The following is a 22,098-nucleotide window of genomic DNA, read 5'->3' as shown; positions in this document are numbered from 1 at the left end:
ACTATACACCCCAGTGAGAATCAGAGAGGTAGAGGCCACAGAGCAGGCAACTCCTGGAGTTAGTACAGGACACTAGATCCACTGGTCTCCAGCCACTGGATCACATGCTCCATCCACTGGCTGGGCAGGACTGGGACTTCTGAAAGAGTCACTGCCTCTATGGATCTGGAGTTGTGTTGGGGGTCATTTCTGGCCACATTCCTGATGATGACAAATGGTGGCTCAGAAGCATCTAAAGGACCCAGAAATCAAGGAGATTGTAGTCATCTCTCCATTTTCTGCACAGTTGGCACTAATAACCGAACTCTTAAAAAATCCTTGGGTCAGTCCAGATCCTCCAGGAAGCAGAGACAGAGCAGGTTTTAAGAAGCTCATAACTACAAGAGGTTCGTTGGGGGATAATGTCTGTGAAAGAAAAAAGAGGAAGAAGCAGGAAGGAGAACTCTTCAGCCCGTAATGCACATGCATACCCGTGAAAGGATTGAGCAGGGAGAGCTTCAGACTGCGAGTCTGGCAAGGTCTCAGCCAACCCAACAGGGAGCTCTGGAGCAAAGATCACCCATTAGGTAGTCAAATTGGGCTGGAATGCCAACACTAGTATCCCTGCCGTGCTCAGTCATTGCCTGAGGGCTTCCAGAGAGAGGTGTGGTCTTGGCTGGAAAGCTGGGGCTGCATCTGGAGACTATCACCTAATGGCATTCTTTGCAGAAAAAGGACACAGTCTTCCTCCAAGGGGGATCTGGGAGTGCACCCTTATGGCTTGCACAATCCCCAAATCATTTTTCTCCAGCTCTGCAGTACATTTGAAGAAATCAGCCTAAGTGATGCAAAACCACAGCTGTCATTTATTGAACACCTATCATGAGGCAGCGACTTCAAATCCAGTATCTCAGCTAATCCTCCCAACTACATTGAGAGTTGAAAATTACTAACTCACTTTATCGGAAAAGGAAACAGAGGCCCAGCAAGGCAAATTAACTTGCTCAAGATCACTATTCAGTCCATGCTTTGACACAAACTTTCTTTGGGTCTTAGATGTCCTCATTATAAAATGCTAAGCTTAGAGAAGCAAGATCTGCTCCAACTCTGACATTCTAGTAGTCTAAGAAGCTCAGAGTCACATTCACTGCTGAACAAGCCACCCCAAGGCCTATTGTGTCTTCTTCTCTGCTCATACCCCGTCATGCTCATACCCACATGGTCTCTGTGCTCCTCATCTCTGCATGCCCCTGCTCACATGTGCCCCCAACCTGTGTTCTGACCCTGCCTAACAGATGATCAAATCCCTGAAGAAGGCCATGGCCCCAGTCCTGAGTGATGTAACTGTGGAGTGGGTCTTCCCCGAGACCACTGAGGTCCTGATCTCGCCTGTGAGCACCAGCTCCCTCTTCCCCGGAGAGCGGCTGGTGGGATATGGCATTGTGTGTGATGCCTCCTTATACATCTCCCATCCCAGATCTGTAAGTATCTTAGACATTCCAGAACAGCGGGGCTCCAGAGCATTACCCACAAAACCATCCTTAGCTGGAAAGGCTATTGGTGGCCACTAGGAACTAATTGGATCTTGGTCTACAGTTTTGGGGTCTGGTTGCCAGGCCATGGGCATGTGGTCATGGTGACACTTCTTGGGTAAATGCTATCATTGCAATATGTGGTTCTTAAAATCCCCTGCAGCAGAAAAACTGGGGGAATGTGTCTAAAATGCAGAGCGCAAGGGGCACCTGGGTGGCTCAGTTGGGTTAAGTGGCCAACTCTAGATTTTGGCTCAGGGTCTTGATCTAAGGGGCCTGGGATCGAGTCCTGTGTGGAGCTCTGCACTCAGCAGGGAGTCTGCCTCAGGATTCTCTACCCCCTCTGCCCCTCCAACTATCTCTCTCTCAAATAAATAAAAATCTTTTTAAAAAATAAAATAGGTGCACCTAGGTGGCTCAATTGGTTAAGCAACTGACTTTGGCTCAGGTCATGATCCTGGAGTCCCAGGATCAAGTCCCCGCATCGGGCTGCTGGCTCAGCAGGAAGTCTGCTTCTCCCTCTGACCCTCCCCACTCTCATGCTCTCTATCATTCTCTCTCTCTCTCTCTCAAATAAATAAATAAAAATCTTTTAAAAAGTAAAAAAAATAAAATGCAGTCACTGAACTCTACCTCTGAAACTAATAATATGCTATATGTTAATTAATTGAATTTAAATAAATTTTAATTTAATTTAAAAAGTAATAATAATAAATAAAACGCAGAACCCAAGCTCCAACCCAGGTCTACTCAATAAAAGTCTTTGAGGGTAAGGCCCAGGAACCTGCATTTGACATAATCGGCCCAAAGTGATTTTGACAAACAACTCAGTTCAGAACAACTGCACTCAGGTTTCTTTCCCCAAAAGCTCTATTCAGGTCATGTCTCCTTAGAAAAGTTTGTGTTTTACTTACATGGATCATTCTCTTGTCTGTGGTGACAGAAGTGAGATAAAAGTGAGAAACTTCTCAAAGGAAGGTGGAATTCATGCTAAAATGTGGGGAATTGCCTGAAATTTCCCCATCTCTCCTCTTTAGTGAGTCTCTCTATGCCTGCTTGAAGGATTTGCCATCTCGTTTTATTTTTAAGCAGGAGTCACCAACTCATTGCCTAGAGGGACTGGGCAGGTATAAAATGAATGAAATGGACTTCTAAAAATAAAAGGGGAAAATGCCATGAAGGATAGCAATTATCACGGGGGCCACAGAGAGGCAAGAGGGGTGGTGAGGAATATGGCAAACTGGATGGCACACGGCCATCTCAATTGGGTGACCCCACCCCAGCGTGGGCTCTGTGTTAAAGGTGTTTTCAATCTTGCAAGAGAAGTGAGAATTGTGTGTGATATTTCCAGCTTTTAGTATGTTATACTATCTCCTAAGAATCATGTCAGGGTAATGGTTACTGTGTTATGGAGAGTGGGGTGTTCAAATGTAGGGAGAAGATGCTAAACAGAATGTTGGTCGGTCTTTGAACAGTCTAGACCCTCCTTGGAGGTCTTGGAGGCAGCAGATCATCAACGGACCCTACCACTGGAATGGATCCTCAAATAAATGCCTTCTCCTTTCCTTACCCATGAGACTGGCAAAGTTTTCTCCTGGTACTAGCAGGGCTCTTGGGGAAAGGTACCCTTGCCCATTGTGGTGTAAATATGACTTGCCCTCCTGGAAAGCAATCTAGAAATAACTAATGAAATTAGAAATACAGGGGCGCCTGGGTGGCTCAGTCGTTAAGCGTCTGCCTTCAGCTCAGGTCATGATCTCAGGGTCCTGGGATGAGCCCCGCATTGGGCTCCCTGCTCGGCGGGAAGCCTGCTTCTCCCTCTCCCACTACCCCCTGCTTGTGTTCCCTCTCTCGCTGTGTCTGTCTCTGTCAAATAAATAAATAAAACCTTAAAAAAAAAAAGAAATTAGAAATACATAACTTCTCAGCCTAGAAATCCCTTCTAAGAATCTAACACCTAGAAATAAAAGTGATGTAATGGATTTATGTCCAAGGATTCACTGTAGCAATTTTTTTGTGGTGCAAAATAAATGGCCACAAAGCAAATGCTTAAAAATAAGGAGTGCTAGAATATTGTGCAGTCAAAAGTTAAAAAGAAGAGTTGATATGCAGGATTTCCAAAATGTTTTAAGTGCAAAATTCAAGATACATGTAAATGTAAGTAAATGTAAGTAATATAGTCCAGTTCTTGTAAAATAAAAATTATCCCCAAAGCCCTTATGTTTTATATATATGTTTATATCGTGGAGAATGGAATGGAAGGAGCAGATGGTTCATTTTGTTAATTTTGGTTACCTACTTGGAGACAGCAGTGGCATTGAGAATTACCTTTAAAAATTTTTTTAAATAAAGAAGATAATTAAAAATATAAACAATATAGGGGGTGCCTGGGTGGCTCAGTCATTAAGCATCTGCCTTCGGCTCAGGTCATGATCCCGGGGTCCTGGGATCGAGCCCCGCATTCAGCTCCCTGCTCCGCGGGAAGCCTGCTTCTCCCTCTCCCACTCCCCCTGCTTGTGTTCCCTCTCTTGCTGTCTCTCTCTGTCAAATAAATAAATAAAATCTTTAAATATATATATAAACAATATAAATGTTATGAAGAGTTGGTTCCATTCACCATCTCTTGAACAGAAGTCTACCTAAATTACTCAAGCAAGCAAAAAGCTTTCCTGTTATTCTAGATCCTCAAAGATGGAACGCCCACCACCTCCCGTCACACCCGGCCTGCCCTACAGGTGTTCTTTCTGACATCTAGCCCCACTCCCAGCCCTCTTTTCTCTCCCTCCCTCCAGGACAAGAGGAGACGGTACAGCATGCTGCACTCTCAGGGGTCCAGCAGCTCCGTCTTCTACCACTCCCAGGATGAGGGGCCCAGCCCAGACAGCAGAAACTGTGCCAAGAGCGTGGGGTCACACTTCAACCTGAGGCAGCCCAAAGATGCCCAGCCATCCATCGGAGACTCCACCACTAATCCTGGTTAGTCTGCTGTTCCTTGTGCTTCACTCTCTCTTCAGGAAGGCCATGATGGCTACATTTTGCGGAGCACTTACTATGTGCGGAGCACTTTATACAAAGAATCTCACTGAATAGTTAGCAGCTGTAGGGATGGATCCTATTCCACCGATTTTATAGATGATGAAACTGAGGCTTGGAGCCCTTAAGCAACTTGGCTAAGCTCATGAAACCTGCAAGAGGGAGGGTACAGACAGGTCCAGAGCTGTTTGCATCCAAAGCCTCTTTATGGTGCTAATTTCCATTCATAGGGCATTTATTGATTACCTACCATGGCTAAGTCCTGAACACAGCGTGGGAAGCAAGGATGATGCAAACATGGACTCTTGTCCTTCAGAAACTCTCTGCCTAGTGGAAGAGATACAGTTGGCTCTAACTTTGATAGAAGCAGAGTGACAGGGACCACAGCAAAGTTTAATAAGCTCTGGGGGGGCTGGTCCCAAGGAAAGACACATTGTTAGACGATATCAAGAGACATAATGAAGGCACAGATTCTTAGAAGTGGGATGGGAGAGGAGATTCCAGGCAGTAGAAACTGGCTGAGCAAAGATGTAGAAATGTGACACCTAGAAAATTAGAAAACACATACACAAGTGATTGCTCATCTGGTACATCTGGAGCACACAGTACATTGAAAAAGGAGCAGAAAGGACAGTAGCCGGATAGATGGATTAGGACCAGTTTACATAAGGCTTTGAACGCCAAGGGAGGTGAGACATCTACAAATATTTCAGCAGGCAAGCCATGGATAACTCAAGAAGTTTCCAAGCAGGAAAGGAGCATGCAAGCCCCTCTCTCTCTTTCCCCACTGACCTCCACCCTGACGGCACCCCTTGTCACCACCCACCCAGGTCTAGACTTTTCCCAGCGACGGCGGGCATATAGCACCAACCAGATCACCAACCACAAGCCCTCCCCAAGGGCCCCCACAGCCAGCGACCCCACAGTGCCTGCCAGGAGATACCGACTTCGGAAAGCCAAGCTTCAGGACCTCACCAACCAGACCAGCACAGATGCCCCGTGGTGGCAGATTGATTTGCAGGTACCTGAGCAGGGCAGGTTGGAGTTGCGGGGGGACCATAGACGGGGACAGAGCTGTCTCCTGCTTCATCCACAAGGATGGAGCCTGTCCACTACTTATACTGCAAAATGAATGTCTTCTTCCTCATTTTTGGGGATCTTCATCTGCCTGAGCCCCTTTCTAATAATGGTACCCAGTACTCAGTGACATCACCCATTCTCTGTACGCGACACTTCCCAGCTGGTAAAGAGCAGCCCCATCTACACTCATTTGGTTTTATAGCACTCCTGAGAGGAAGGAGTGGGGGAGCTGACCACCCCCGCTCTGTATAGATGTGGAAATTGAGGGCCAGAAAGGTCAAGTGACTTATCCACGGTCACATAGCCAGTCAGGGGATTGCAACCCAGGACCCTCTGCCTGCGAAGCCCTCACTTCCCTCCTCCCTCACACTGCACCTTCTGCAAATCCCAAGGGTTGTACATTCACTCAGGGCAGAGATCATCTCAGAATTAGAGCCAGAACGGGACTAGTCACCCACTGTTCAGCTGGACCAAAGTTTCTCAACCTCAGCGCTATTGACACAATAATTCTTTGTTGAAGGGGCTGTCCTGTGTATTGTAGAATGTTTGGCAGCATGCCCGGCCTCTATCAACTGAATACCACCTTCAACCATGATGACCAAAACTGTCTGCACTCATTGCCAAATTCCCCTGAGGAAGAGGGTAAAACCACCAGATGGAGAAATACTGTCCCAAACCAAATTGGTGTTTGTTATTATCTGCATACCTTATCCACTTTCTTAAGAAGGGGCTTCATGTAGCTTTGTCATTGTGAGTCAAATTCCATAAAAGGACCCTTTCGGTCTCCCCTCTCCCACCCACCACCACCAGCCCTCCCTGCCTCTCCATAAGCTCCTACACTCCCCAAGGGCAGAGACATTGACCCCTTGACCCTGCAGGCCCTTCTCTGTGCTTAGTCAGGGATCATTTGATGTGGTCGGAAGACACTGATCTTGGAGTCAGGTGGACTCCGCTCCTCAAACATGTTGCTTACCCTCTCTGAGCCCCAACTTCCCCATCTATGAAATGGGGAGAGTAGTTTGTACAGCTGATTGAGCTAACTGCCATCAGCAGGTATTGACTGGGAGACAACTCTAAGTGGAAGACTTGCAGGCAATGGCTGATAGGAGATGAACTGCCTGGTGCACCCCTGGTATACAGTAGGTGTCTTTTAAATGCAACTCTCCTTGGTGAGAGCTCTGGGCAGCTTAGCATCTGTTGTCTCCTGCTTGCTTCTGACCCATCTTTGCTCATGTCTCCCTGGTCGCCTGCTCGGCTTCTTCTCCAATCTGATTCTCCCCAACACACTTGTACAAACGCACACACATGCATGCACACGCACACACGTACACCCTTCCTGCAGCCTCTGGCTGGGTGAAGGGCTGAATCTTAGACTAACCCGTTGCCATGGAAACTGTAGCAGCGTCCGTTTCTCAGTGTGGAGGTGATGGTGGGGCAGGGGTGAGGGGAATCCCAGCCTCTGATGGGAGATGGGGATTAAGGACCTCTTGGGACCCAGCAGCCCTGGCTGGATACCAGCTCCTACCGAGGCCGTCCTACCAGTGACCAGTCCCTTTCTTCTCTCACACCCTTGTACCATCTCCAGGACCTCAGGCCCAGAGGAGACAGGAAGGAGGACCCCAGCCCCTGCCCTAGGAGCCCTTATCTAAAGGAGAGGCACAATCCTCTTCCCAATAAATACTTGATAGAGATAAGAAAGCCTCCATGGTTAACTGTTGACCTAAAAACCTGAGAGTCCACTTTTTCTGTTTCATCTTGCAAGTGCTTTTGCCCCCCATCCTCTCCCCCTACCAAGCATATGTGCTCCCAGAGGCACAAAATTCATTTTTAATTAATTTAATATTCTTTAATTACAGAAGTAATACATACTCAGAGTTTGCAATAAAAACTCTCAAACAGTTCAGGCAGGTATAAAGTAAAAATAAAATTACCCCTTCCCTGTGCCCGAACCCACTGATTGTCAGTGTTCCCTTCCAGAAATAATACACACACACACACACACACGCAACACACATATATGTTTTGAATAATCACATTGTAAATCTCCAATTATATCCAATTATTATTGGATATCTCTAAAATCCAAAAGTAAATCTCCAATTTACACTTTTAATGTCTTTTTAATTCTTTTTTTTTTTTTTTTTGGTATTCAGTAAAATTCCTCTTTTTGGTGAACAGTTCTGTGAGTTTTGACGAACGCATAGTCATGTAAATATCTCCACAATCAAAATACAGAATGGTTGCAATTTACTTTTTTAAAATATGTTTGATCTTGGACATCTTCGCACACGGGTATGAAGAAATGTGACTCCTTCATTTCAGTGTTTGTTGTGTGGCCTTCCATTGCATGGATCTTCCATAACTTGTCAACCCCTATTGATGTGCATTTTGAGAATGTCCAGATATTCACTTTTACAAACAACACTGCAACAAATCTATAGTACATGCACAAAGATATTCGCATCCTGTGCATTTCCACAGAACTTCTAAAAATGGAATCGTTGGGTCAAATGAGCTTGTGCACATTTCAAGTTCATACTCCCATCAACGGTCCACGAGAGAAACCCTGTCTCCCTGTTGGCCACAATGGGTGTCATCAAATGTTTAAATATTTGCCAATCTGGAAGGTGGAAAAAATCATGTAACTTATTGTAATTTAGAGCAATGCTCATGAGGCAGAGCATTTTTTTCATGGGTTTATTGGATACTTTTTCTGTGAATTGCCTATAGATGCCCTGAACCCATAGTCTACCTCTGCTCCCCCTGCCCCAGTGATTTATAAGAGCTTTTTCTTGAAAATGATCTTTGTCATGCGTGTTGCAGATATATTTCCCAGTTTATCCCTTGCCTTTTGGTGTTTTTTGTACCAGCACAAGAATAGACAGATTAAATCCACAACACAGAAGAGAAAGTCCAGAAATAAAACCAATGTACATGAGAGCTTTGATAGGATAGAGGTAGGGAATTGATAAACCTTAGAAACTCAATGAATGAACCATATTTAATAAATGGTGTTGAGATCTGTACTAAGAAAATCAAGGAAAGGCTGGTTCCTATTTCTTTACACCAAAATAAATTTCATGTGAGTCAAAGATTTAAGCAAACAAAAATAAATCATAAAAATTCTAGAATTTTTTTTGAGTGGGAAAGACCTTTTAAGCATGACATATGAGAAGACATAAGGAAAAGGCTGATAATTTTAGCCTCCTCCCAACACACACACAAAGTTTTAAACTTTATGGCAAAAAAAAGAGTGGGTTTAGAATATTATCCATGGTATGTGATTTTCCATGGTTTTCCATGGTTTGGACTTCATCCATGCTTTGGGATTATTTGTGTTGATGGTTCTCATGGGTAGTGGAGAGTAGGTTATGTGTCCTCGGGTACTGCAGAAGGACCTGGGCTGCCCAGGGGAAGAGCTGTGGCTAGGGGTGGAGGGAAGGGGCAGCCAGTAGGAGCTCAGCCTCCTCCCCTCCCTCTTGTACTCCTAGCCCTTGCTCAACAGTGGTCTGGACCTGAGCCAGGGCCCCAGACTCCACGGCCCAGGAGCCCGCAGGCCCTCTCTGCTGCCCCAAGGCTGCCAGCCCAGCCTGCCTTCCAGCCAGGAGACCCAGACCTGGAGCCCCATGAAAGAGCCGGATCTTGGGTCTAGCCTGAAGCCTGCCTCAGACAGCCGTAGCCCTGGGGACCTAGGTAAGTGCCCACAGGGTATAGGACCTGACCAGGGGACAGGGAGGAATTCTTGGCTGTAGCCCAGCGTCAGATGATAGGATTGAGGGCAAATGCCTTTGTCTGTGCCCTTGGAGGGAAGGACAGGCTGTTGCCCATCCGTGCCAGAGAACCTCACCAATCCCACTTTTCCCCGATCAACCTGGCCCTTGGGCTGACTGAGGCTCCCAGATGTCCCTGTGGCTGCACTCTTCGCTGCCCAAGTGTCCCCACCCCACCCTATCTGGCTCCCTCGGGCACTGGATTCCTGGAGGTGGGTCTGCCCCATTTTGGGGACAGGTCCATACCATCCAGCTGTCCTAGGGAAGGCTTCCTGTGTTCCTTGAGGTGGAGGGTGGGGGGAAGAAGGCTGCACTTGCTTCGCGATATCTGCGCCCTGGGGAGGAATGGCGTCCCTGAGGGTTGACCTCTGGTTGTCCCTCCGCCCGCAGAGCCGTCCCATCACCCTTCCGCCTTCGAGACTGAGACGTCCTCGGACTGGGAGCCCCCGGCAGAGTCCGAGGAGCGGATCAATCCCGGCAGGCCCCCCACTCCAGGCCCGGTGCTGGGCAAGGCCGTGGTCAAGGGCTTGCGCGACAGCCAACGTTTGCAGTGGGAAGTGACCTTTGAGCTGGGGCCCCCCGGCCCGGAGCGGGGAGGGGCACACGACGCCGACCTGTGGAGCGAGACCTTCCACCACCTGGCGGCCCGCGCCATCATCCGCGACTTCGAGCAGCTGGCGGAGCGCGAGGGCGAGATCGAGCCAGGTGAGTCTGCCTGCGCGCTCCGGACCGCCTCCGGAGCCCCTCCTCACAGCTCCGCCCCATGCCCCATCCTACCCCCTCCCCATTTCCGGGCCCCGCCCCCTCCGCAAGCCCCGCCCCATGCCCCATCCCACGCCCCCCCCCCCCGATCCTCTCTCCTCCTCCCCACACCCGGGCCCCGCCCCATCCCCCTCCCGGCCCACCCACCGGTGACCCCCTCTCCTCCCCAGGCTTCGGCAACCTCCTTCTTCCCACAGCCCTGCCAGTGTCTAGTGCTCCACCTCTTGTCCCCCACCGCTGCCTCCAGGTGTCTCCCCTCTGCCCCAGCACTCCCAGCCCCACCCTCCACTTCCCCCTTCCCCGCACACACACACACACACACACACACACACAGCCCAGGGTTCCATCCTTTCCTTGATCACCCCCGTCCCCCAGCCCCCAGACGCCTCCCCGCCAGCCCTGGCCTCCTCCACCCCTCCCACCCCGTCCCGTGATCCGGTGATCTGTCCTCTCTTTCCTTTTTCCCTCTGCTGCAGTCCCCCGTTCCTTCTCACCTCCCAGGGCTTCTCCTTGCAGCGCCCCCTGTAGGGCTCCAGAGACAGAACAATGGGGCCAGCCCTAGCCCCTGACCTGCTCCCCTGGGACCACACCTTCTTACGGAACCCACTAGACCTAGTTGGTCCACTCACCCACTCATCAACGCCATTTATTACTTTTGGATCATCCCGGGGCCAGGCTCAACAGTGCAGTGACCACCACAATCCCCATCCTTATGGCACGGACTAGCGGGGAAACTGACATGAATCAAATAATTATACACACGATTAATTGAGTGCATTTGTCCTGAGTACTATTAAGAAATACAGGGATCCAAGAAATCCTATAACGGGGATGGTAGGGAACTAATTTAGTTCAGGAATTGGGGCAAACATTCCTAAGACAGTGATTCCTGAGATCACGATGGTGCACGCTTGGAGAATAGATTGGTATAGATACAGAGAACACTATTTGTGATAGGTTCATGCTTTGTTTATACAGTAATATATATTGCTTATAGTTTACATTATTTGTACTTTTGTATAACACATTTTTTTTTTTCTGAGCACCTCACCTTACAGTTTACAAAATATTTGTACAATCCCTCACCACCTTGACTCTTCACACAGCCCTCAGAGGCAGCCAGCCATGGAGACTGCTCACTTGTTCCGTGGGAAGAACTTGGGTTTGGGGGTCAGATCATCCTGAGTTCTGATCCCAGGGCCATTACTAACTCACTGTGTGACCCTGTGTTTTGTGCTCTCCCTCTCTGGTTTTCAATCTTCTCTGCAAGATTGTCCCAATGGGCCAGACCAGGGGTCCCCACCCAGCCAGGGTACCTGTGAAATCCTGCAGCAAAGTTTTTATCGGATAGCTGCAAAATGAAAATAGAGAATACAGGTGACGTAGAGGGGTGTTGGGTTGTTGTTGTTTGGTTGTTGTTTTTTTTTTTTTAGATTTTATTTTTAAGTGGACTCTACACCCAACCTGGGGCTCTAACTCACAACCCAAGATCGAGGGTGGCACACTCCACTGACAGCCACCAGGCACACCTAGAGGATTTTTTTTAATAACACTCAAGTTATTTAAGGGGTGTAACTATCTTTTTGTCCTAGATGTCTTAGCTCTTTTACATTAAAATGTCCTTATTTTATGAAACGTTGATGGAGGTTAATAATCTTGGGGGTGGGGGTTAATCTCCTTAACTGGCAAGTGGGCAGACCCCTTGATTTTAAGGGCTTATGGAATCCCAAAGATGGGGACCACTGGTCTAGCCCTTCCTTTAGCTTCCAGAAGTTCTGTGCCAGGTAGGACTTTCCGGATCCACACACTGACCCCCGGTTTCTCCCTCCACAGGGTCCAGCCGCCGTTACCAGGTGAATGCTGTGCACGCCAGCAAGGCCTGCAACGTCATCAGCAAGTATACGGTCTTTGTGCCTGTGGACGTGAGCAGGAGCCGGTACCTGCCCACCGTGGTGGGGTACCCCAACTCTGGTAAGGCAGATGGGCACGTGTGAGGGCCAAGCAGCCCCCCCTTGGCTGTCAGAGGGGAGCTGGGACACAAAGGAGCACAGACCTGCCAAGAGGGGTATTAGGAATGGCCTAGAAGCAAAAAGGCTCCTGGCCGATGATTCAGTCACCATAGGGTGGTGGGTACATGAGCACCCCCCCGCCACTGCTCTGCAGAAGGCAATGAAACCACCCCACTCCCTTTTCCCCACCGAATGAATAGGATTTTATTGTACTTTTCCAATTGGGACAATGTGTGTGCTCTCTGTAGAAAATTCTAAAATATAGAAAGACATAAAATAAATAAAAATGCCTGGAATTGACAGTCATCCAGAAATGAGTAACTAATTACCTCCTTGGTGTGACTATCCTTCCAGACTTCTCGCTGTGAATATCTACATGTAGAGAAATCAAAGGATAATTTTTCATGAATTGGATTATACCAATATATGCTGTGTTCTACCAAATGTGGGTGTGGAAAAAAATCTTTCCATGAAGGTGACTGTCTATCACCACTTTAATAGCTGCAGTATTTTCTACTTTCATCATCAATTAGACAGTGGTCCAAAGCACTTTATCTACATCGAATGACTTAATCCTCAACACGGCTCCACAAAGTAGATGCTATTATTATCCCCATTTTACAGATGGGAAGGTAGAGGCAGAGGGAGTTAAGTTACTTGCCCAAGGTCACACAGCAGTGAGGGGCAGAGCCAGGCTTTGAATCTCGAGGCCTGGCTGCAGAATCTGTACTCTCTCCTACTCCTCTCCACTACCACTTAAGGTTTATCAGAACCTTGCCACCAGCCCCCCAGGTACTAGACCTTCAATTTATTCCCCTTTTGATTATCATAAATTATGGTGCAAAGAACATCTTTGTGCCCCTGTCTGGTTATCTCCTAGGGGTTAATTAACTCTCCAAAGTAAGATTGCAGATCAAAACGTCTGCCCATTTAAAACTGGGATGTGTTTTGCCAAAGTGACCTGACTGGAAAGGTTGTTTGGGGGTCTGCTTTTCACCAACACTGTGTGCTGCTTATCTTTCTAAACGCTGCCAGGCTCGTAGGCAAGGGAAGAATCTCTCTTTGGGGAATTTTTTTAGTTTTTTTGGTGAGATACTTTTCATAGGTACATTAACTATATGTACTTTTTCTTTCCTGAATTACATTTTCGCATCCTCTGCAGTTCCTTTTTTTTCTTTTTTTTTTTTAGCAGAACTTCTAAAGAATGTTTAAAAACAAAATGTGCCTCTCCTTGTTCCTGTCTCCCTCCTCCCCCTGCTGTTTTTTATCTGTGGTATCAAAATCATCGAGGACCCTGTTCCCTCTTTGGGTTGCTCTCATTTCAGGTTCTGGCCAGAGGCCCAGACTGTTACTCCACTGGACATTCTCATTCACTGGGCTTTGTCATCCTGAATGACATTCAGGATATCTCACCCGCCTCGCCCATCTCAGACCATCCTAGTGTCTATAGCCCACAGCCTAGAAGGTTCAGGGACCTGGCCCATGTCTTAACTCAAGTCCCACAGCCCCCTAAGACCTGGATCAGTACTTCTCAAAGTGTGGTTCAGGAAACTAGAACCCTAGTTGCATTTCCTGAGCATGGCCATTCAGCACAAACTAGGAAGTCCCAGTTTAGGAAATACATGTAGGAACCACTGGATTAAATAAAGCTCAACGCCCAGTGTTTTCTTGATTGCAGAACTTGTTAGAGCCTTTAGTATGTTAATATACATCAGGAGGCTCAGAGAAGGGACTGTATTTTGCAGCTTCTTCCAAACTTACCTCCCCTTAGAACTCCTCGTTTTTTTAAGGAATAGTTTACAGACTAGTGTTCTCCAAGAGTGGGGTTCCCCAAAACACACTTGAGAGTGCTATAGCTTCATCTCTCTTTATCCGTCCCCCGTTGGTGAGGCCCTGTCCTGTGGGAGGGGAATGGGGACCCTGGTCTCTGAGACCACAAACTAGGAGAGAAGGAAAATTGGGTGTTCTTGAGAAAAGCAGACTTTTAACTAACTAGAAAATATTGCTGCTTCCTGAGCATTGTCTTGGCCATAGCATGGACCTGGCAAGGTTATTATCCCCATTTTCCAGATGAGGAAACTGAGGCACAAAGTGGCTAGCACCCCATCCAGCTACTAAGAGATGGGGCTGAGGTTCAAACCCAGGTCATTCTGGCTCCAAAGCTCATGGTCTTACGTTGTACAATGTCTTTCTGTCTCTGGACAAGTGACAGACTGAAGGCAGAATCATTCCTGCCGGCCCTGGGGGAGAGGCCAAGGACTGACCCAAGTGTATCCATCTGACCCCTTCTCCTTGTCCTCATGAAGGTGCTGCATGGCGGATGATCAACTCTCAGGTCCTGACCCGACAGTGGAGGGGCGCTGCTGCTGGCTTCGGACGGTCTCAGACCCTGCTCGGGGAAGACTCGGCAGCAGGAGATGGCAAATTCCAGAACCTAAGTAAGAGCTGCCTCAGGCGTGTTCTGAAGCCTGGGCCCCAGAGGCACCCTGGTATCCAAGGCCCCCTGGAAGCCAGGCTCTGAGTCTGCCCTCTGGGCCCCCTGCAGGACCAGGGTGAGGCCAGGCCTCCCAGGCTCTCGGAGGCTCAGCTTGGCCCAAGTATGCCTCCGTGAACACAGCTTTGCTGAGAGAGCTGCCGGGGGCCGTGGGCCCGCACCATCCCTCCACCTCTCCCCTTTCAAAGTCTGCAGAGCCCAGGGGCTGTTCCCTGACTCCAATCTCTTGAGTCCTCCCAGGCACCAAATGCCAGGAAAACTAATAAACAAGGGGAAAAGCGAGGGCCAAGAGGTAGTTCCATCTGTTTGGGTCCTACCATCTGCTTCTTTCAGAATTCCCAAAGCTTCCTTTCTGCCTTTGCCTGATTTCGTTGTGCCTATGGCTTAAGCATCCATGATTTGACCCTTTTGTGACCTGGCACTAATTCACAGGATAGCTTTAACCCTCTGTTTCCTGAATGTCTGCATGTCTTTTGGTCCCTCCATAGACAGCCTGGCTGCTGCAGTAGGTCCTAACCCCTTCCTTCGTGCCCTCTCATGTATCTCCTGCCTTCTTCTATGCATGGGAAGGACATCAGAAGTCCCACCTGGCCCCTAGGCCAGACACCCAGATCATGATAATTTTTTACCTGGGGGACTCGAAAGTTCTCACAGACATTGATGGAGTAAAAAAAGGAACAGTGTGTGAGGGGTAGAAGAATGCGTAACTACAGAACTAAAAAGCTCTGCCAGCTCTTTGGTCCCTCAGAGCCTCCCAAACTGGGGGTGGGGGAAGCTGCTGGAACCCCTGAGCCAAGCTGGGCTTCCCGTCTAGAGGAAATTTCTAGCTACCTTTTCATTTCTCCATAGCCCAGTTCTTGGTGGCCCATGGCTTCCATCAAAATCACAAATCCCTTCTTTTTTTTTTTAAGATTTATTTCTTTATTTTGAGAGAGAGCAGGGGGAGGGGCAGACGGAGAGAGAGAATCCTGAGCAGTCTCCCCACTGAGCCGGAGCCTGCCGTGGGGCTGATCCCACCACCCTGAGATCATGACCTGAGCCGAAATCAAGAGTCGGACCCTTAACCAACTGAGCCACCCAGGCACCCCAATCCCTTCTTTTCATTGACCTCTGATTCACACCCAAGTGTCTGTAACTTCTAAACTCTTATTCTATCCCAAGCCCTTTCTCTCCCAAGGATGACAATAGCTAACACGTCCTGTGAGTTTTCTTTGTGCTGGGCGCTGTTCTAATCTAATTTCCTCCAAGCGTCTGACAAAGTTGGTGAGGAAAGCGAGGCTCAGAGAAGTTAAGTGACTTACTCAGTGTCACACAGCAGATACATGGTAGAGCCAAGACTTGAACCCAGGCAGTGCTTGGCTCCAGAGCCCATGAGGTGAACTACCATGCTGCTGGCCTCCCGCCTGCCTCAGTTGCTCCACATCCAGTCCCTAATTCGCTGTGGTGCTGCCCCCGAGCCCCCAGCGATAAACAGAGCTTCTGGGCCCTCACAGAGCCACTAATGGTCTCAGAGGGGAGACAGAGGCTTTGATAAATTGTGTGCCTGAAGACTTTTCCATATTTTATACTCTTCCCTTGTGGTATATTGCCCATCCTGGTCCAGCCCTTGAAATAACGATCATAAGAATAATCACCCTGATGATGCATATTGAACAGACTATGTACAGTTATTATCCCCCATTTTACAGATGGGGAAACTGAGGCTCAGGGCCCTCTGACAAGTCAGTGCCATGTTCTGGTGCCTCCTGCAGAGTTGGCATGAGCCCCTCCTCAGTGAGGCACAGACCTGGTGAGCTGATGCCCACCTCTCCCCCCACCCTCAGGCCCCTGACCTGCTCCCATTGCCCTGCTAGGTCTATAGCTCGGGGCTTTATTGAGCACTTCCCTTGGGCCAGGCACTAAGCACTAGCTGGGTATTACCTCCCTTGATCCCTACAACAACACTGTGAGATGGATAGTCCGATCCCCAATTTTCAGTCTAAACTTATAAAGGAAGTAACTTTCCCGGGGTGACACAGCTAGTTAGTGGGGGAGTTGGGATTTGAATCCAGGTGTATCTGACTCTTATGGGGGAGCAATGGTGTTCTCTCTGGAAGACAAAGGCCCACACAAGCAGGGGTGGAAACCCTGACCTTGCTCCCCCAGCCCACCCCCAGGTACTGTGAATTTGGACCTTCACTCTCCTTGGGAGGATGAGAGGTGAGAAAGGGAGGGCCAGAGGAGCTCAGGCCTCACTGGCTTCATCATCTGTTGTAGATATGGAGGAAAGCCCCACCGCGCCCTTCAGTGAGATCACGTCCCCGGGCCGTGAGAAGTATGTTGCTTCCGAAGGTGAGTAGGCAGTCAGCCAACTCCGTCCTTAATTAAGATGGTGGCAGTGATTGATCCTTGGGCCAGGAGAGTGTCTTAGCCCAACAAAGTCCTCAGTGGTTCATTTATTCCTCAAAACATCCCTGTGTGAGATTAATAGGAGTATCCTTAATCTAACGACGTGGAAACTAAGACTCAGAGAGGTAAAGTGACTTGCCCAAGGTCACACAGCAAGTTAGTGACAACACCGGGCCTGGAACCGGACCTCCCAGTTCCCAGCTGAGGGACCATTCTACCACCTAACTCTGCTTAAAAGCCTCCAGCAATGTGCCAGGGAAGGAAATTCGATGTCCCCACTCAGGGATGAGGGGTCTGATACGAAGCCATCACTGCCTCCCATGGGTAACCTTCCAGAAGACACCAGCAGCCACCAGCCACGGAAACTTGGAGGCCTATTTCTTACACGTGAACATACGTATTTCACCCTTCCTGACACCACCTGGGTCAAAAGCAGCCCTGCAGCCTAACGGTTAGCTTGGACCCCTAGGGATGTAGGCAGGCCCCTTCTCCTCTCCAGGCCTCTGTTTCCCCGCTTGGCCCCAACCGTCATTCTGTGGCTCTCCAGGTCCCCTGCGCAGTCTGGCCACCAATACCCTTTCTTCCTTCAAGACCTCAGACTCTCTCTTTGGATCCAGGTACGTGGGATTTCCACCAGAGGTAGGCTGACCCCCGGGGCCATCCCCGGCTTGGGAGGCAGAAAGCAGGCCCAGCCTGACATTTAGACAAAAATGAACAATCTGAAGGGTATCGAGAAGGCCTCCTACCCCCAGATACACTGTCTTCCGGTTTCGCACTGTGGAAGCCCCCCGACATGTCCATGGTCTCCATGCAGGTGCAAACCCCCTGGGAGGGCTAGCCTAAGATTCTCTGACCACTGGGCTAAACAAGAATACACTATCAGAAGAGGGTCACAGAAAGAACACTAACGTGTTCCTCATCTAGGCTGCTGCTAACTCACTGAGTGACTCGGGAAACGCAAGCCCCCCTCCCTGGGCCTCAGTTTCCCCAGCTGTCAAATGAGGAAGTCGGAGAAAGCCATCTGTCACCTTCCTTCTGGCCCTGACTTTCGGAGGCGGCTGAGCGGGCGCTGGGGGGTGGGATGACCAGGGACACCAGGGGGGCAGCTCTGGCCACTCTTGCCCGGTTCCACCCACACAGGCTGAATCTGAGCAAGTCCAGGCTGCTGACTCGAGCAGCCAAGGGCTTCCTGAGCAAGCCACTGACCAAGGCTCCAGAGTCAACCCCGGGGAGCCAGAGTTTCGACTATATCCCGCTGGTGAGTGTCCCAGACCCCAGACCTCAACCCCCAACACACTCCGAGGGGCCTTCCTGTGAGCCTCCTGCCCACCTCTCCCCCTTCACAAAGGGAAGAAGACTGAGAGCTTCCCACCCAAGTAGCCAGCAGGGCAAGGGCCGGGGGCCTAAGAGTGTTGCTAGAAGCCAGCACCAGCATCACGAATATTCTTTGCAATCTGCTCTCTTTGCTTTAAAAAATTCACAGGAATTTTGCATTCTACTCCACCATCTATGTGTGTTTATTTTCCAATACATAAAAATAAGCCTCAAAATAGCTCACAAGTAAGTAAAATTAACACCCCAGGGACACGCACCATGTTTAGCAAGCGACTCTGCAGACAGCCCAGCATGCTGTGGCAGGGTGAGAAGCCCGGGGGCGGGGGGGGGGGGTCTCTGCATTGAAGAGCAAGGGGGCCCAGCGGGGCTTGGGGACTAGAGGGTGCTGGGAGAGGGGCCCCAGTGTGAGCTGCACCACACAGCCCCAGGCCCCACACACCCAACGCATAGTGTCACATTGAATTTCCAAACCTCCTGGGCTGCAGAGCACGGTGCTTGTATTAAGTGTTTGTGGGGCCAGGCACCGTGCTAGACCCTGGGAGGCAACCTTGAACTGGATGGACATAGTCCCTGAGCTCATGGCACTCAGTGCCTAGTGGGGACATGGACAAGGAACCAGACACTCCTGATGCTTGGGCGATGTGAGAGCAGAGGTCGGGTTTAGTGCGGGACATGTGACGGCCGGAGGGACACCACTTCAGGCTTGAGGTCAGGGAGGAAGGAAGCCTGACTGCCTGAGGAGTACAGTAGTCAGACCGAGACCTGAAGGATGAGGAGTCATGGCCGGCAGTGGAGAGAGGAGAGAGCTTGGGGGCCGGAGAATTGGGGGTGGGCGGCGGGGGGATAGTTGAGGATGAGCCAGCGATCTGGAAATCGCTGATTCTAAGAGAAACTTGAAGTCACTGAGCTGATGGCCTCCAAAGAGCGCCATGGTCTGTGCCTTACCAAAACCCTTCAAATTCGGGAAAGAGGAGGAGCTGGGGGGATGGCGCAGGGGAGGAAAGTGGAAGCAGCTGGTGGGTTGCAGAGCTGAGTCGAAAGTACACCTGTTGGGACTTAGAAACTGATCAGTGTGGAGGAGGGACTGGGAGGTGAGCTGCCCAGAGTGTGTCGGATGGCAGTGGACGGCCCCAGTGGCCGAGCGGGGCCCACCTGCGCAGGACAAGAGGCAGGTGTGAGGGGAAGATGTTGGGTTGGGCCTGATCAGTCTGAAGGGCCCGTGGGATAAGCTCAGAGATGCCCGGTTGGCCGGGGTGTCCCGCAGATCTCCCAGGCGCGAGGGGCAGGCTGGGGGCAGGGAGGGGGGACGAATGGGCGGGCTATGTGGACCCAGGCTTTTGCACGGCCTGGGACTCCACAGGCTAAAAAGTTTGAGGCCCACTGAGGGGCTCCCCCACACACAGGTGTCTCTGCAGCTGGCCTCCGGAGCCTTCCTGCTCAACCAAGCCTTCTGCGAGGCCATCCACATCCCCATGGAGAAGCTCAAGTGGACCTCACCCTTCACCTGCCACCGAGTGTCCCTCACCGCCCGCCAGCCTGAGTCTAAGACCCCAAGCCCCCAGCTGTGCCCCAGCCCCTCCGCGCAGCACCCCTCCTGTGATGGCTTCTCCCCGGAGCCTCTGGGGGAGGCCAAGCCAGGCTGGGAGCCCAGGGCCGTGACAGAACACACGGGGAAGCTGTGGGCCACGGTGGTGGCGCTGGCGTGGCTGGAGCACAGCTCGGCCTCCTACTTCGTTGAGTGGGAGCTGGTGGCCGCCAAAGCCAACTGGTGGCTGGAGCAGCAGGAGGTGCCCGAGGGCCGCACGCGGGGCACACTCAAGGCGGCCGCCCGCCAGCTCTTCGTGCTGCTGAGGCACTGGGACGAGAACCTGGAGTTCAACATGCTCTGCTATAACCCGAATTACGTGTAGTCGGGGCGGGAAGGGAGGAGAGGGGGGGACCATGCGGGCCTGGCGGGGGGAGCTTTTGCAGCTGTAGCCAATATAACGGTTGCTAGAAAGAGCCCTGGACTGGCAGTCAGGAGGCCTGAGTTCAATCCCAAATTTGCTACCACCTAGCTGTGCGATTGTAGGCCAGCCCCTACCCCCTGTCTGGGCCTCAGTTTCCCCACCTGTAAAAGAAGTGCGTGAGGTGAGGGAGTTGGACTAGATCTCTAGATGCTCCCAAGGTTCCTCTCGGCCGGATGCCCAGGCAGCCGTGGGGTGGGGAGAGAGAAAATACAGTTTAAACCCCAGTTCTCTCTGGAAGAGGGTCCCGTGGGCAACGCCCCCCCAAAATAAAAGGGTGGATGAGCGAACCCAAAGACTGTCAGTAACCAGACCCGCGAGCTCGCGTCTAGGCACGGGAGACCACCTTGTCTCCACGGTGACAGTCCAGCACCCCGAAATCCCACTTACAAACCCACTGGAGAACCATCCTTCCCAACATGTTACAAAGAGTCACTCAGGGGCCTTTTCCCCGGGCTTGGAAGCCCTTAGTATATTCTAGTTTGCAGACTCTCGGTGACCTCCAGTCTGAGAAGAGGAGGCGGGAGGCCAAGAGGAGACCCCCTGCCAGTGGAGGTGTGAAAACTAAGCTTCAGTCTGTGCAAAAATAGTCCAAACAAAATAGACATGGTCACAGAAGCCGGTGGAGAAACCAGGCAACACCTTAAATAATTTGCACAGTTTCAGGAATTGTGCGAGGCGACCTCCGCTGGCGCTGAGGGGCACGCGAGCCCCCGCGTCGGCTCCATTCTGGGGTCTCGGGGTCCCTCTCTGCAACAAAGAACCAGTGCTTGGCTGCAGCGCATTTGGGGCCAAGAGCTTCAGCTGGGAGGGGGATTTATTCAAAGAAATGAAGGACTCTTGAATTGTCCAGCAGAGAGACCCTGGGCACTTCCCTCTCTCAAGCCCACATGTACCCTGTGGTGACGGGCGCAGCCTCAGATTCCCTGGGGGCTGGCGCCCAGTCGTCTCTGCCCTGAAGACTCCTCTGGAAGTCCAGCAGCCTGGGACTCCAGGCTGAACCCACACACCACCCTCTCCAGGCCTTAATGTCTCTTCACCAAGTGGTCCCTTCGGGCCCCAGGGCCCTGGCACAAAGCCAGTCCCTCTCCAGGGAGATCTGGAGGTCCCCACAGAGCAAACTGACCTGTGGAGGGGCTGTGGGCTCTGGCACACGTCCCAGCCTCACGAAGACTCGAGAAATGCCTGGTCTTCAGCAGGTGCGGAGGGATAGAGGGGCTCCAGCAGAATGCCCTTCGGGCGTAGAGAAGAAGATGTGGTATCCTGCCCCCCACACAGCCTGCCCTGGATTTGGGGCCCTGCCCTGCCCGCCTGCCGTGCTGCAAAATCCCCCAGGAGGGCCTCCCTCCCCTGGGGTCCAGCTGAGGCTCCGAAAACCTGGTGATCCATCCCCAAGGGAGGGGAAGGGGCTGGAGACCTCATATAAAGTCCTGTCTGCTGCTTGGCTGAGTGTTGTGCTTTAGAATCACCCTCTGGGGAGGAACCCAGCCGGGCAGTCACCAGCACCGTGGCCACCACCACCCCAGGTGGCGCATGGATGACAGTCTGGGCCGTTGGCTTAAAATCAGTGCCACTGAGCGGGATAAGGGTTTTAGGCTCTCTTGCTCAAGGCCTCAAGCAGGTGTGAGGACAGCCTTGTCGCCTCCCTACACACCTCCCCGCACAAAAGTAACACTCATGCAGCCAGCAGCCCCAGCTTCGGGGTAGGGA

General features: G+C 50.8%; 1 protein-coding gene across 1 annotated transcript in view; it reads left to right on the top strand.

The window, feature by feature from the left end:
- VWA5B1 (von Willebrand factor A domain containing 5B1) overlaps window positions 1-20,816 on the top strand; it is a 54,610-nt gene extending 33,794 nt beyond the window's left edge. The window contains exons 12-22 of the mRNA XM_035020225.1: window positions 1,275-1,460; window positions 4,304-4,487; window positions 5,375-5,565; window positions 9,116-9,317; window positions 9,785-10,099; window positions 11,990-12,127; window positions 14,472-14,603; window positions 16,916-16,990; window positions 17,595-17,664; window positions 18,188-18,305; window positions 19,786-20,816. Coding sequence (XP_034876116.1) covers window positions 1,275-1,460; window positions 4,304-4,487; window positions 5,375-5,565; window positions 9,116-9,317; window positions 9,785-10,099; window positions 11,990-12,127; window positions 14,472-14,603; window positions 16,916-16,990; window positions 17,595-17,664; window positions 18,188-18,305; window positions 19,786-20,292 — 2,118 coding nt within the window. The 3' untranslated portion in view covers window positions 20,293-20,816. The remainder of the gene's footprint in view (window positions 1-1,274; window positions 1,461-4,303; window positions 4,488-5,374; window positions 5,566-9,115; window positions 9,318-9,784; window positions 10,100-11,989; window positions 12,128-14,471; window positions 14,604-16,915; window positions 16,991-17,594; window positions 17,665-18,187; window positions 18,306-19,785) is intronic.
- The last annotated feature ends 1,282 nt before the right edge of the window (window positions 20,817-22,098 follow it).

This window comes from Mirounga leonina, unplaced genomic scaffold, assembly GCF_011800145.1.
Source record: "Mirounga leonina isolate KUSES-001 unplaced genomic scaffold, KU_Mleo_1.0 Mir_173, whole genome shotgun sequence".
Taxonomy (NCBI): domain Eukaryota; kingdom Metazoa; phylum Chordata; class Mammalia; order Carnivora; family Phocidae; genus Mirounga; species Mirounga leonina.
This window is presented reverse-complemented; position numbering and strand designations above follow the sequence as displayed.